This window comes from Phodopus roborovskii, unplaced genomic scaffold, assembly GCF_943737965.1.
Source record: "Phodopus roborovskii unplaced genomic scaffold, PHOROB, whole genome shotgun sequence".
In the NCBI taxonomy this organism is placed as follows: Eukaryota; Metazoa; Chordata; class Mammalia; order Rodentia; family Cricetidae; genus Phodopus; species Phodopus roborovskii.
Window position 1 is genome coordinate 8,674,656 of NW_026125281.1, and position 15,943 is coordinate 8,690,598.

General features: G+C 41.2%; 1 protein-coding gene across 1 annotated transcript in view; it reads left to right on the forward strand.

Annotated features, from left to right (window-relative positions):
• Eya1 (EYA transcriptional coactivator and phosphatase 1) overlaps nucleotides 1–15,943 on the forward strand; it is a 119,631-nt gene that overhangs the window by 68,517 nt on the left and 35,171 nt on the right. Inside the window, exon 10 of the mRNA XM_051196911.1 lies at nucleotides 15,241–15,330. Within this exon, the coding sequence (XP_051052868.1) occupies nucleotides 15,241–15,330 (90 nt within the window). The remainder of the gene's footprint in view (nucleotides 1–15,240; nucleotides 15,331–15,943) is intronic.

The following is a 15,943-nucleotide window of genomic DNA, read 5'->3' on the forward strand; positions in this document are numbered from 1 at the left end:
TGATGGAATGATATTTAAAATATGTAACAAGATAAGAACTTTTGGTTGTTCTTTTTCTACTGGTCCTGTCTTTTATTCTTAAAACATTTACTGGGTCAAGTGTTACTTGCTGTTGTCTGCAATGACTAGCAGGGTTGGTATTTTGCTTTTAAAACATCTACTATGGATACTTTTATGTAACCCTTTGGTGTTGGGACTAAATTAATGTAAATGGTATGTAACACTAAATTCCTGAAAGGTGGTAGTAATAATATACATGTTCTAGAGTTGTTTAATGTAAATAGTATGGTATTTAGTTTGCTGAGTTGGTAAAGAATAATGTTACAGATCACCTCCTATGAGTACACTGGTACTTGGGTTTCCCAAAACCTTAGAAATTTTTTGCAGTGTGTTGCTTGTTGGTTTTAAGAGACTTTACCCATGCAAAATCATGCTATTTAAAACTGGACATTAGGTATTTTATAAAATGGCCATGTGTGCATTTTTCTCATTTTTTAGTGGCTAAAGAAATATGAGCCTTACGTCCTTGAAGCTAAGATTAGTTTGGATCCCAAGAAAACAAATTCAAATATCAATGAAACAAGAGATTTATCAACATCAAAGCTGACACTGTAAAAATAAGTTTTCATTATAAATATAACCATGCGTTCACTTTTCAACAGATACTTACTTTAATAACTATACATTTAATCCCTGATGTTGACTTGAGTCTGGAGCTAAAAGTGTGGTATTGTCCCTTAAGCGGCACAGTCCATATTTGCTAATTGTTAACAATAAATCTAATCACAAAAAGTCTTGTAATGCTTGTGCACACACATATGCACACATTGTTATAAGGTCTGGACTACACTGTTATTGAGTTTATATTCAGTGGTATGTATTAAGTAAGTTCTCTGTGAGAAGACAATGAAAATTATGTCAATGAATCCATCAGTCATGAAATTTTAAAAAGCCTCTGCTAGGAAGTGAACACAGGAAGGATTCAGTAAATTCTTGCAGGGTCATTTTTATAGTGTTCATTTTTGTAATAGTATTATGCTTATATCAATCTCCATTTGAAAAACTAAGACAAAGGCTAATTATAATCTACTAGTAGTTAGTAGAGCCTTGGCAAGCATCTTATCTAAGACACAGGATGTCCCTACACTTAAAGAAGAAAGATGGTGGTTACTGGAACTCACGCAGACGTGTGGAGAAGACCACCTGTTTACATGGACGGCCTTTGGAAACTACAGACAGGCACCGCCTTTCCAAGTTCCCGCTAAACCACACTGATGCACAGAGAAAGTGGCCACTATTCCCAGAGCCACCAACAAGGCCAACTTAGAATAAGGTGGTAACACCACACACCCTAATGACTTCCTGGGAGCCTGTGGCTATAAATTATTGGTTTGCGTGTAGAGTTCCCACCAAGCTTGGAACCATTGGCTCGAATTGTTTCTTTCAGACTCTCAGCAATCTAGAGGCAAAAGGCTCAGTAATTCCCTACTTGTTAAAAGGTTATTTTTTAAAAAGTGTTGGCCATTTGCATTTTGAGACTTAATCAAATAGGATCCCACCTGTTATTTGCTGTTGTTGCAATAGGGCACATGATTGGTTTTTCTTGTTTTTCTCTCATATAACTCTCGAAAGTCACTTGCATGCAGTTTGTACACTAGGGCTCTGATCGGTTCCTCTGTAACTCTACTCTTCCTTGACACATTGATGAGCCTTACAGACAACTTCAGGAAGACCATTTTGTTTTTCAATTTTAGCTTTTATTTACGGTATTGTGTACATGGGCGTGACTGTGAAGGTCACAGGACAACTTGTGGGAGTCAGTCTTAAGACAAAGTGCGTGGGGAACGTTGGTGGATTCCATGATGGGTTCAGGGTGACCAAGGAGGGGACTGAATCGGAAGACAAACATGCCAGGCAGACAGAGCTTACGTGAGCAGTTTTATTAGAAAGGGAAAGGGAGGAAGGAAAGGAAAAAGGAGGTAAAGAGACAGAGAGAGGAGAGAAGAGGGAGACAGGAAAAGTCCTATCTGCCTTAGGGGAACAGCAGGACAGAGCTAAGTGGACAGGGATCTTTCTTTTAAAGGGTCCTTTGCACCTGCATCCAGACTGGTAGTCATGGAAAACTTGACTGACCAGGGCACTGCCTGAGTGCATTCTGCAAAGTGATATGGGGCAGGCCAGCCTGGATCCTTACAGTCGGTTCTCTCTATCCACCGCATGTGATCCAATGCTAGAATTCAGGTTGCTAGGCTGGTTTCCAAATGTCTTTTACTTGTAATCTCACAGACACCAGGCAGCCTGTTTGAGGAGACGCTTCCTGCATATAACTTTGCATCTGAAGCCAGAATGATCTCAGGTCACTGTGGCCATCAGGAAAAAAAAAAATGTTTTAAGCAGAAGAAACACCAAATTCAGCATGGAAGGTTTTGCTATTTGAGGGATAAAGGAGCTTGAGTGTGGTGATGGAGATAGAGCCTTTCTGCAGATGTGGTCAGGAATGCCAACTGAGTTCACAGGGCCTCCCAGACATCTGCACGAAGGCTTTCACTGTAGGAAACAAGAGGATGTCATGGGATATCTCAAGGGAGACGTTGATTGTCAGCTTTACATCACTTCACGAGTGCATGGAGAGTTAATGGCGGGGAAGAGAGATAATCGTGTTGACTAGCAGTCCAGAGACAAAGGTTGGATTTGGGTTTGTTTTGTGAGTAGAGAATAGAATGAGGAAGTGACTTGGATCTGGGCACAGGGCAGTATATCACGGGGAAGAGAGAAAGGTGATTCCTGGCTGGTGTCCTGAGCAACCGACAGAATAGTCATGTATATTTTTGAAATAAGGATAAACTGATTCTCAGGAAAACCTGAGGATTTGGACAAGCGTAGACAGTTCTGACATACTCACTTGACAAACAAGAAGGCAGCTGGCAGTGTTCTGGAAGAACTGGGCGGAGCTGGGTTCACAGCTTTAACATAAACATTGTGAACCGTAGGACCAGAGGCACCTCAAGTCCTTGACTGATTTCCTCCCAAAGATTTATTCAGCTTCTTCTCTGTGTTGGATGCTATGACCAGCCTGCTATCCTTGCCTGGAGACAGAGCTCCTGGTCAGGGATACTTGTGGGGGGTAGGGGGCAATGTACTGCTAATGATACTGGGAGGCAGCCAGAACTGTGCGAGAGAACTCGCTTTTTATTATCCTTATTAAAGGACATCAGAATCGGGTCGAAGTTGTTCTCAAATTAGGTAAACAATCCTTGAAAAATTCGAGGTTTGTTCAGAATTCTTCTAAACAATCAGAATAACCAAGCTGCCTTGCATCCCCTTTGTTCCCAGTCTGAAGGTAGCTTAGTGGCAATCTGCCTCATTTTGGAGGGCAGTTCTACTTATGTCCTTGACCATTGTCAGGGAAGCATGTGGCCCCGCCTTCCCTCTACATGCATAGAAAGAAATGAATGCCTGACAATGTGGTGGCTGTTCTGTCTCTATGGGAACCAGATACTTGAGAAGTAGCTTAGTCACAGTAGCTTAGGCAACTCAATGAGTGGGCCATTCAGTAAGGGGATACAGGATCTGGTAGATATAATGCAAAATTAGGGCATGTTATAGCAGTACATAACCCCCTCCAAAGGATTGAGACTATGCCCCCTTCTGTGTAACCCTAGCTGTGGGAAGAAGGCATGCTGGGTCTTATAGGGAAGTGTTTTATAACAAAGGTGGTGAGGACAAAAGGAAAGGGTGCTCTCTACAGCCTAGCTAAGGCAGAGGAAAGAAAGTACGTATTAGCAGGGATTGGAGTCTGTGGGTGTTAACTGTCATTAGGGTGCTTCTAGTAATCTGTATTCTAGCTGCTTTTGTTTAATGCATTTAAAAAAATGTCTCCAAACTATATCCAAATTCCTGAATTTCACTAAAGAAAAATTAGGATTTTTTTCCCCCTGTAGAATGTTCTCCTTAAAACAGACACTATAATCCAATTTTCAATATTGAATTATAAACCCCAAGCTTGACAGTATTCAACTTACTATTGTGTGGATGACTCAAGCAGGGTCCTTGCTCATGAGAAACTTCTGGAAGTATCTTTATCCGAGTGCCTGGTCCCTTCAACACTCCCTTTTTACTTAGTACCGTTCTCCTAGTGTGGATATTAAGAGTATTAACACTCCTTCCTTCATCATGTTATAGAAAGCTAAAGCATAAACAGTTAAAATAGGGAGCATGGCAGTAAGCTTAACAGGGTCAACTGTGGACCCTGTTCAAACTTCTTAACTGTCTCACATTCATTGAGTCCAACAAAAATGCCAGGAGGCTCCCTTACTGGAACGCTGGGCTGCTTATCCTGTTTGTTTGTTTTGTCAGCTTGGTTTTGTTGTCGTTTAGAACTACCTGTGCATGCAAGGGTGTACCTTGAGCACTTTGAGTATCTTGTTTCTACCTCCCAAGGCCGGGGATGACAGGCATGCACCCCTATTCCTGGCTTGTTACCAGGGTAATTTCTAGGTTATAAATTGACAGGATTTGAGATCACACGCAGAAAATACTTAAAGCAGAATATTATGCCTGGCATAAATTATTTGGTAAGTACATATATTTGAATGTAGATGAGACTTCGTTGTCGAAAACTAACTACAAGAGCAGCGACAAAACCCTTGACTCAACTGTCAACAACAGAGTTCTTGAATTGCCAGTGAGTGCTGAGGTGCAGTGGTTTCAGCCTTATGAACTGACGTGGCCTGTCCTGCGGCGTGATGCGAATTGGAGATTTAAATTCAAGTACATCTGTCTCAGTTTTAAGCTCTTGACCTTGGACAGATTGTTTATTACAATTGACAGCCAACCGCTCACCACAGAGTCAATTGCTTGGCTTGTAGGATTGTTCCGACACTTGCATTAAAGCTAAAGTTCAAAAGCATTGTGTCTTATAATGCCAAAAGCCAATGGCCAGTCAAGCATGCCACCTGCTGAACTTATAGCTGTCCTTGGAGCATTTGTTGTAGAACACACCCAGGTTCTAAGAGGCCCTCGGATGTCACTTTGGCCTTATGCTGTCCTGTCTGAGCCTCTGTCGTGGTTGTGATCATTTAGTACATGGCATAGGGGGTGTGAGAGTAGCCCTCCTAACCCACTTCATCTGGATAGACTAGTTGCCCAGTGATGATTCTTGTTCCTTCTTCTTCTGTTTGAGGGGACAATGCTGATCACCCAAAGGGTCTAGTTGCTGACAAGTGTTATCTCTACTTTGAAGCTAGAGCAGGGCTACAACCACGTTGTTACTTCTGCACTCTGTCCTGATGGGAATGGTGTGGAAACAAACAAACATGGCCGTCTTGCAAATAAGCCAGATATGTACTTCCAGAATTTGAACTTCGTGCAATTACCATGTCTCACAGTTTTTCAACATCTAGACCAGAGACTGCTTTTTGGAGGATCTTTAAGCCAAGAGGATCATTCATTTTTGTAAAGTATTATTTTTAAAACTCAAAATAGAAAAATGTGCCAGAGATGATATAAGCCTAAAATATTTATTTTTTGCCTGTAAAGAGAAAGGTGGTCCCCACTTTATACTCTATTCTGAACTTCAAGCTGATTCCTCTCCCTCTTGTCTTTGGGGTATGAGGACCATGGAAGCATTGTGGCAGGCTGTGAAACCAAGGTATGTAAAGACTAGCTATATGAATTTGGTTCCCTGAGGAAGCTCAGGTTATCAAATTCACTAGAGAAGATGCAGTGTGACTTAACAAGTGAATGTAATATATAATGGTACAAACACAATTCAATTTTTATCTTTGACACATGGTCTATTAGCCCAGGCTAGCCTCAAACTCATTTGTAAGGTTGAAGATGACCTTGAACCTCTGATCCTTCTCCCTCCTCCTCCTTCTGAGTTGTGGGATCAGAGACCCAACCCATGGCCTCCTATATGCTTAGCAAGAATGCTTCCTATTGTGTCACACCCCGGGTCTGTGGTATATCTCTTACATAGTACTCTGTTGAGTGTATATTCCCGGCTTTGTTTAAGCAAGGTTTGGCGATACAGAGTTCAGTGTATAGAGATTTCCGGAATCATTGTCATCGTCAACAATCAGTCAATAGGAGAAAAAGCAGAGTTGCTTGAGTGAGACATTGTAGACAGGGCTAGAAGTAGCACCCAGCTCTGCTTTGATGTCTCTCACTGGACACAGAAGAAAGAGACCATGGGTTTAGTGAACAGGTAGCAGTTGCAGTTACGGCAGCAGTTCTCAACTTTGACCAATGCGTGAACCCAAAAGACATTTCCACGCCTCCTGGGAGCTCTAATTGCCCTAGCAGAGAGCACCAACCCTGTGTCTGGGGAGCTGAAAGGAATATAAATACCTCACAGGAAGAGGTCCTAATCTTATTATTTTATTTGTATGTTAATATTAAACCAGGTTAAAGTGAAAAGGTATTGTATGGCTCCAAATACATCCTCTGGATGCTGTGTGATGACATAGAATACAAAAACCTCAGCACAGAGGAAGGAAAAGCATCATTTCCTTGAACATCAAAGACATGCCTAGCTGAATGAGCCTTCGTTCCCTTCATCTTCACCCTTGTCCTGAAGCCACTCTCTCCCTTCATCTTAACTTCGAACTGTAGGAAACAAAGTGGCTGCCTTGCTTTTATTGTTAATCACTGTAAGATGGGAGGCAACTACTGAGCAAGGGCCACCACAGCTTCCCCACCATTGTCCATGCCTGCCACCAGTGGCCACCTCACTTCCCCTGAGGCTTTTCAAAAAAACTACCTTGGATCGCAGTCATTCTGTTCCCTTAATCACCCCATCTAAAGTGTGAAAGTAGTCCTGGAGATCGCTGGACAGCAATGCAGAGCTGTTATTTATTTTTTTTTTAGGGGGTTCCAGTGGATGGGATGGATGGCCATGTGTATTTTGTTGGAACAATAAAAATATATCCACACACACAAAAAAAGCACATCTATAAAGCATGGGAGATCAGCCTTGGAGAAAATGAATAGCAAAAAGGTGTTGATACGGTAATAAAATTTGTGCTACTTCAACCAACTTCTAGAGCTTATGAGGCTCTCGTACTCTTTATCTAGCTACTTCGTTTTTCAATGAAGAAATTTGGCAGGGGAAACTAATTCACCCAGATAAGTACATCTTATACCAGACAGCACCAGAAATATAGCATAGCCTTCGATTTGGCCCATTGCTGTCAAAGATGAGCTGTTGGCAGAATTTAGTGTCACTGCCTTACACTGTGAGTATGGGAATGCCACAAGCAATATCACACTCGATGGAAATGTGCAACTGAGATTAGCATGATAGCAAAGAAAAGCATTGTGTATTGCTTATGGTAGGAAGGAATTAAGGTCTAAATAGCGGCTGTAACACTAGAAAGGAGAAAGAGATAGGAGAGAGGTCACAAACGAGATCTTGATAGGTCCTTTGACTGGATTTAACGGTGAGTCTTGCCTTTGGCATCTCATGGGCCCGACTGTGGAGGCCAATTGGCTGGGTCTACACTAGTGTTCTTTTCCCTTATTAATTCCGCATCTTGGCAATTGTCCCATGTTTGGGATTCATTGGGTTTTCTACCAATTGAATTTAATTGAAATTAATCTTTGCAAATGCAAAGGTCTTTTTTTTAATTCTCTAGTAGTGTATTATTTCCATGCTGTCTAAAGGGCATCGTTTAAGTAATGAGAAAATGAACATAGGCCAGGGCCAGGTAAAATCGGTGAAATGACCTGATTAGCTCCATCATGGGGGTTAGATTTTCTGTGTTCAATCATGATTTGCTTTTCAGAAGTGTCCAAATTCTCATGGAGTACGTCCTCATTGACAACAGAGTAAACAGCTTGTCACCCTAGCTGCCCAATGAGAGGCTTTCCCACCCCAAACAAAGCCACCATTCCCTGGGTGCCTCTCAGGTAGGAACAGAGACTTCGGTGGAGACCTGAGTCTTAGAAGTAGAATGTCCTACTTGAATAACATTTTTATAATGTTTTGTACGAGAAATAACATTTCACAACATCTTTCCCTCTTCTCCGATAAGTGAGCAATTTACAAAGCTTAGCCTTAGTCTCTGCCCTGTGAACAGCTAGCAGGGAGCCTTAAAATAAACCACTTTGGTACTCAAAGTACCCATTCCTGTTCTTCAGCCTCCTTTTCTTCCAAAACAAAAGCTCCTGAATAGGGAGAATTTTTAAATGACAGCCAGGTCCTGCTTGTGGATGTAATATTAGCAATCTAAATAAGGGATTGTTGAAGGGGCTTAAACAATTTTTTTCTTTCATTTGATTGATATTCCCCCAAAGGTTTGTGCTTGATTTGAGCATACTTAGCAAGATTTTCGCATTGAGCAACAAATCCTCATAAACCTGCTTTCATTGTTTGCCTCATGCCTCACTGGGCCTGTCAGTAATTGCAGCCTACCCAGCTTTGCTGCCCACATAGAACCCATGCAGATAACATCTAACAGCCTTAGATTCACTTGCACAAAAGCAAGATATAAGTACTTGTCCAGAGGACCCACATGGGGTTTCTACAGTAGTTGAACTGTCTTGTAGAAGCTCTTTTTAACCTAAGACGAATAACTAGCAACTTAAAAGATGTAATATACTTTATTTTGTGGTCCAAAGCAACACAGCAATTACTAGGAATTGGCATAGACTTGATCTGAAATAATAGTAGGATATACACATAAGAATAAGCTATGCAATAGACATCATATATTTAAAACTTAGTTTTACATTGAAAATGGGAATATAATAATACTAATATGAAATGCATAACTCAGTTTTTTTGGTTTTAATTAACTTATCATTTATTTAGTAAGTTATTCTGGTTTTTAGTTAGACATGGCTTATAAGCCATCATCAGAACTGCAACAATTTTTCAGGCTACCCAAGCAATGGAAGCTCTCCATCCACATTTTTGGCACTATTTAAAGATAATAAATGTCTTATAATAAAGATAATGAAGATCATTATAATAAAACTGAAATGACTTTTGAGCTGCATGAATCTACTGTGATGTTGTTTGGCTTTATTTATTAAAATCAAACCTAAAAACTGTAGTTGCATTCAAAGTTGTGATCATTTGTCAGAGAAATGTCTAGAATTAAGTTTTGTAGACAAAGGAGAAAAAAGATATTTTGCTTCTATACAAAGAAACAGCCAAAAAGTAAAACACAGTTTCCTTCAAGTTTCTGTCTTTGGTTGAGTTCCAAGGGGCAACAAGTGTTGAGCCAAGAGTTGCGTTTTGGGGTTTTTTTTTTTTTGTTTGTTTGTTTGTTTTGTTTTGTTTGTTTGTTTGTTTGTTTTTTTTTGAGAAAATGAATAATAATTTTCTGAAGCAGTCTCAGTTCTGTGGGGGGTTGTGTTTACCACTGAACACTGAGTGTCATGTCTCCTGAAGCTGGCTGGTGAGGAGCGTTAAATTCTTCTTGCCCTGGTTGTTTGTGACGACTGGGTTTAATGTGCAGCATCCCGTCTCCAGCGACAGAACGAACAGGCACAGACCTTGCTGAGACATCCCTATTTCTTGTGGGTTAGTCACCACACTGCCTGATGAGTGTGCCTTCACTGTGATGGGCGTGTAGAATGTTGCACAAGTGAGAACCAAGCTGATCAAAAACTAGTGGAAAAGAGAGCTTGGGAGGGACTGTGGCCTCAGGAGGGGCTCTGATGGCTCAGCAGTGTGTTGGGACATGTTGTGTGAACGGATGACCTGCCAGGATGGTCCAGTTGGCTCTGGATAGGGCATGGATAAAACCTTCAGGGCTGTGGCCACTCTGATACCCAGAACACATACACACACACACACACACACACACACACACACACAGGCCACCATTTCAAACTAACCTAGTCTGAGATAGCAATGCCCTGTTATAGGCATATAGCTACAACTTTTGCCCACAAGGAGCTTCTTAGAGACATTGCTAAGGGATGAATAAAACTTCAAGAGTTTGTCAGTGGTGTGAGACAGAACCAGTGTCACCCCACACAACTAATAGCAAAACTGCACAGTATCTGCAGGACTAACAATGGCGAAGAGGCATCCTGTGTCCCCATGTTGGCTATGAGAGGTGCTTCCTAGAAGCTACAAATGTTCGCAGCATGAGAAATCCCTAGCAATGGAGGTCAAATGATGACTCTGATATTGGGGGTTCTAGGGGAGGCACTCAGGCTCTCTGGCAGCCTCACATAAAACCTCAACGCCAGAGGCCCTAGTGAGGTTCTCTAGTGTTCCTGAACAGAATAAGATTTATCCTCTTCAGCTAGTTGCCATTGCAGCTTGACACTAGCATCATACACGAATGAGATGGAGATGCTGTGGCTTGCGTTGAGACCTGGGCATTCCTCTGTTTGCAGGAAAGGACAGTGTACAATGAAAGCCAAGTTAGCACAGGCAGAGCAAACACTCAGATTATGCTAAGGCTGTCCCTCCTGGGAGCACATTAACCAAGTCCTGGCATGCTGGTTTTGTGCATATGTTGGGGGGGGGGTAAATCTTTGCAAAATAGTGTGATTTAACATTTTTAAAAAGTCTTTTCAATACAATTTGTCACCTGCAAAGGAAAACCAATACTGTTCCACATTCTGGCTGTTACAGTTCTTAGCATAGTTCTTAGACATTCTTCTAGATCTCATGGGTATTAACCTGTTAGCAAGTATAAAAATTCTATACCTTATTTTTCCTCTCATTTCATGGGTTACCTTTTCAATTCAGTTGATTGTGCCCTTGGAAACATATAAGGTTTTAATTTTAAGGAGCCAAGTCTGTCTGTTTTCCTCTGTCCCACTTGGTGTCACTTCCAGACATCATAGCCATATCCAACAAATCCCAAGGTTTTCTTCTAAACGACCTAGAATTTAGGTCTCACATTGAGGTCTTTGATTTATTTTGAGTTGATACCTGTGTATGTGTTAAAGACCCAACTTCATTCTATTGCATGTGGCTATCCATTTGTAGAGAAGACTACTAGATAGACTTAACACCCCGTCACAAATAATTTAACTACATACACAAAGATTTATTTCTGAACTTTTCTATTCCACTAGTGTTAAATTTTGAAAATGCATTGCTTTGTTTTCAAGATGTTTGTTTGTTTGCTTGTTTGTTTTGAACAACTTAAGTTCCCTTTAAGGGTGCTTGTACATTTTAGAATGGTTTGATTTTTTTATTTCCATAAAAAGTAATTATTGATAGGGAGTATACTAAATCTATAAATTACTGGGTATTAACATCTTGATAGTGTATCTCATATCTATGAATATGGGATATCTTTCTATGTATTTCTATTTTTTTACTTAATTTTTTTCTTGTAATAATAATTTCCAGTTTATACTCCACAAGTGTTAAGTGTTTTCCCCCCTTGGTTTCTTCATAACTATTTGCTTACTTCTATAGTTGCTATTGTAAATGAAATTGTTTTATTAATTTCTGTCCCGGCTTAAATATTAGTGTATAGAATAGAAACACGACTGATGTTCATGTATTTCTGAATCTTGAAACTATAATTTTATTACTTATTGCATTTTTCAGGCTGTTTGGCCTATTCTACCTATATAACCAAGTCCCTGCAAATGGATCCTTTCTTATTAATTTATGTTTTCATTCCCAGTCCTCCTCCCACTCTCCCCCCCCCCCCCGCCCGCCTCCTCTCTGCTTCACGGACAGTAGATCTCTACTCTCTCCACATTTCTCTTCTAATGGTGTCAAGGACATCACCAATCTTTCTGAGCATCCTCCCAGAATCTGATCATCCGGGAACTCTGTAGATAGCGGTGGTGAGTGCCCGCGATGGTCATATGGGACAATGGAAACATTTGGAAATTAATTTTTCTTAAAATGAGATGTTACTTTGAAAGGAGACCAGAGCTCCAACTTTCCCACAAGCGGTGTGAGGGAAAGCAGTGATTTAGAAATGCCAAAAAGAAAGTAGACGGTGGCGGCAAATGCCCCAGATGTCACGTGGAGCAATGGAAACATTTGGTAATAAGTTTTCCTTAAAGTGAGATATTACTGTGAAGAGAGGGCAGAGTTCTCAGCTTTTCATAACTGCAGCCCTGGAATCTGTTACTGCAAGAATAGACATATTTCAAGAAAAGTGAAATTAAGCCAAAGGCATGGTGATTTCCACGTCTCACTTTTGGTCCAAGAATGTGGAGAGTTTGTCTGCTTTGTTTCTTCTTCCGAATTTTCCAAAATAGGCCCTCAAGCCAAGACTAACTTATTAATTGTCCAGGATTAACTAACTCTCTTCATGTTTTATTTACATCAGGCATGTTTGAGAAATATAAATGTATTAAAATAATACTTAGTATGATAGGAAAATAAGATTTGTTACAATTCTGGATGCTCGAATTGTGTAGTAAATCCATGCAGGCTGTCTGCCTGCTCTTCTGCTAATCCCCCTTGAGTGAAACAGCTAGTGTGAGGTGTCTTTGCCCTCGAAAGGTCAGTTTCCATGTATAAACCCAGTGCTTAAGGATGTCAGGGAGGGACCTCCTAGGGATCTTCTTTGCAAACTATAAAGTGAGCATGGAAAAACATCAGAGGAAGCTCCAGGTAGCAAGAATGTGTTTTGCCAAACTTGTATTTCATTTTTGTATTTCTGCATTTCTGTAACAGTTGGGGGGGCTAAATGTGGAGGGAGATGGGGTATGGAGAAAAGAACTAGGTTCTAGCTTTGTTTCTTTAGTGTGATTCTACTTAAAACATGTCCATACCTACTACTTTCCACAGACCTCTTTCCTCGTCTAAATGTCTCCCCTTTGCTAACTGCCAACGTGTGTTTTTGCTGTAGGAAATGTTTCTGAAACAGCACCATGAGGTGGCAGGTACAAAAACCATAAAAGAACGATAATAACAGGCAGCAAGCTGTTTCTGTAATTTATGAAGAAACGTTAAAGCACTCTACATAGTAACTAACAATAGAGAGACTCTTTTGATGCCCATGTAAATAAGCAACCATATCAAGAAAAAATAAGGCTTTTGAACAGCAGCAGTACTGTGGTACACATATTTCACGGTTGGCAATTAAATAGATGTGGTAAGTCTCTACCCTCGCCACATGAGAAAACTTGCTGGCAGGATTCTATGGCAAGCCAGTGTGTTTGCATTGGCTAAGAGCCTCTAGGGCAGTGGCTCTCAACCTGTGGGTGAAAAGCCTTTGGGTTGAATGACCTTTTCATGGGGGTCACATATCAGATATCCTGCATACCAGATATCTACGTCACGACTCATCACAGAAATAAAAAATAGCAATGAAATAATGTTATACTTGGGGCTCACCATAATATGAGGAACTGTATAAAAGGCTCGCAGCATTAGGAAGGTTGAGAACATGGTTCTGGGGCCTCTGTACACCTCATTCTGGTGTTCTGTTTTAGAAACAGCCGTTTGAACTGCCCTCACTGATCAACCCTACTCTGGATATTTGAGTGTTAGCCTCTTCTAGAACATTTACTGACAAAGTCCTTGTGAACAGTTTCCTCTGAGAGTTAGTGGGTTAGTTGTTCGTTTGCTTTACTTATTTGTAAACTGTTTCTAAATTCCTGTGCCACATGAGAACGTTCTTAGATACTAGGAGGTGTTAAGGGCAAGGTAAGGAAGGTAACCGTCTGAATGACCTGACATGGAGTGCGTGGGTGTTGGTTTCATGACTCCAACTCTTGACCGTGTAGTCTTCTGCCCCCTTTCCACTGTTAATTAGCAGGAGGACGGACAGGCCAAGGTTGCCATCCTCTCTTATTTCCAGGTCCTCTTCCCTTCCATCCCTACAAAGGTAGGAGGTAGGTGGTGCTGGGGTGGAGCTAACAATGTGGGTGGAGCTAGTGAAGTGGGCGGAGCTGCTCTGCAGCCCTGCTCACCTGGTTGGCCTGAGAGGAGTACAGAATTTGCTTTCTACGCTCCATCTCAGCTTCCTTCGCTCTCCTTGACACCAAGAGATGCTGTGATTGTGGCGAGCTGAGAGACAAAGTTTTCATTAGTATTGTGACTCTGTTGTTCTGTGGGAGAGCAAAGGTAGGACCTTGCGGGTTTGTCTACAGCTCCTCTTGTTACAGCCTCCCAAAGCAGGGGTTACTGAGTCCTGTGGTAGGCACTCCAGGCTCAACCATGCTTTGTTGAGCACATGGGCAGTCAGCAAACCTGTGAGCAAGTCTTGAGAGCTACAATAGAATGAGAAAACCATACAGATAGTGTGCATCATCCGTGCTGGGCAGTAGTGTTAGAGGAGAGTGTTATTTTCTTTGAATTTTATTTTTTGAGTCAAGACTCTGATGAGACACAAGTTACATCAACCCTGTCAGACAGAATAATTTGCCTATTTATAATTCTCCTGTTAGGTATATTTATTCCAAAAGTTTATTGTGATGATAAAATACAATTATGGGATATTAGAAGAAATTATTATTCTTTGGAAAAAGTTATACTACACATATAAAGTGGTTATCAAGTTGCCAATAAAAGCTCTAGGAACTGATTATATATTCCCTGTATACTTTCTAAGTGGGATTTTTTTTTCTTCTTAGCATAAATGATGGCAACCAGAAAGCATAGTGGTTCCTGAATTTCATATATTAAAAATCCAGTATTTTCATAAATAACAAAACTATCCCCATGCCCCCCCCCAAGCTCATCAGTACCAGTGGACGTCATTAGGACAGAGGCATTGGCAGCAGATGGACTGCCCATGACTTGAAGCCTTATAAAGAAGCTATGGATCCTCTTGGCTTAGTGCTTCCCTCTGTAGGGAACTATTTGGTGACTGATTGTGTCACAGCATCAGCTCAGCTCACTTCCTTTGTTGAGAAAACTTGAATCTGGTGGGCAGTCTGAACACATGCAAAAAGACAGTGACTTACCATCTGAAGTAAGATTTCTGCTTGTTGCTTTTCTGAACTTACTCTAGACTATATTTTCTGGTATTTAGACAGGAAGTACAGAGACTCTTCATGAGTTGTGGCATAAATTTCCCCTACTTCATATGTTTAAGAACCTTATACCTTATTTTTGTGATACTTGGGTGTGATACTTAAGTAACTTATGGATTGCCTTTTGTCTAGAAGGTCACTGAAGACTGCACATGGGATAAATGATGGACAGTACAGGCAACTGACTTCCGGCTCTCCTGGGGTGCCTTATACTTCCCACATTTCCTGTTACTGCCTCTCTTTGAAATGAGACTCCTTCCCTTACAGCCTGGAGATCGTACCAATTGCTGACCTGTAAAATTCTCCTTTTAGGACCCGCCCACTTCAGTTTCCCTTGGTCTGCGGATGGAAGAGATGATCTTCAACTTGGCAGACACACATCTGTTTTTCAATGACCTAGAAGTAAGTTCTGACTGTTTTACACATCCTTTGTGGAACATATCTGAATATAAGCGATTGCTTCTGAAATAATGATTGGGTATTGCTCTTCTCAACATACAATTGGGATGTTGAGACGAAGTGCTTGTAAGGCAATGTGTTTCCCCTTTGTGGTATTTATTTCATCTCAAAGTTGGACCCTACGATTACATTTTGGTGACAGGGATCCTAAGCATGGCCCTCAGAAGCTTTGTAAGTTATTATGCCTGTGCTGTCTCCACCCAACCCTTCCAGGGTCCTCTGTCCAATCTGATTGTTCGGAGCTGGTTTGCATGAAGGCTTTACTACCTGCGCTGCTAGGGACCTTTCATGTCTTAACTGTAGCTGGTTTTATTGGGGGAAACATCTCTAAGATGGCTGGCTGACTGCGAATGGGCGGCAGCAGGCATGATCGTAGTTTGCACTCCTAACAAAGAAGGATATTGTTTTCACCCATCTCCATTATGACAAAACATGACTATAACTCCACTGCCCTCCTCCCTCACAGAGACGGTTGTTTATTTAACTCTCACTGCTAAGCAAGCTTGTGGTAGGGCTGCCAACAGGCATTAATCATCAAGTTGTTGCTTTGCTAGGT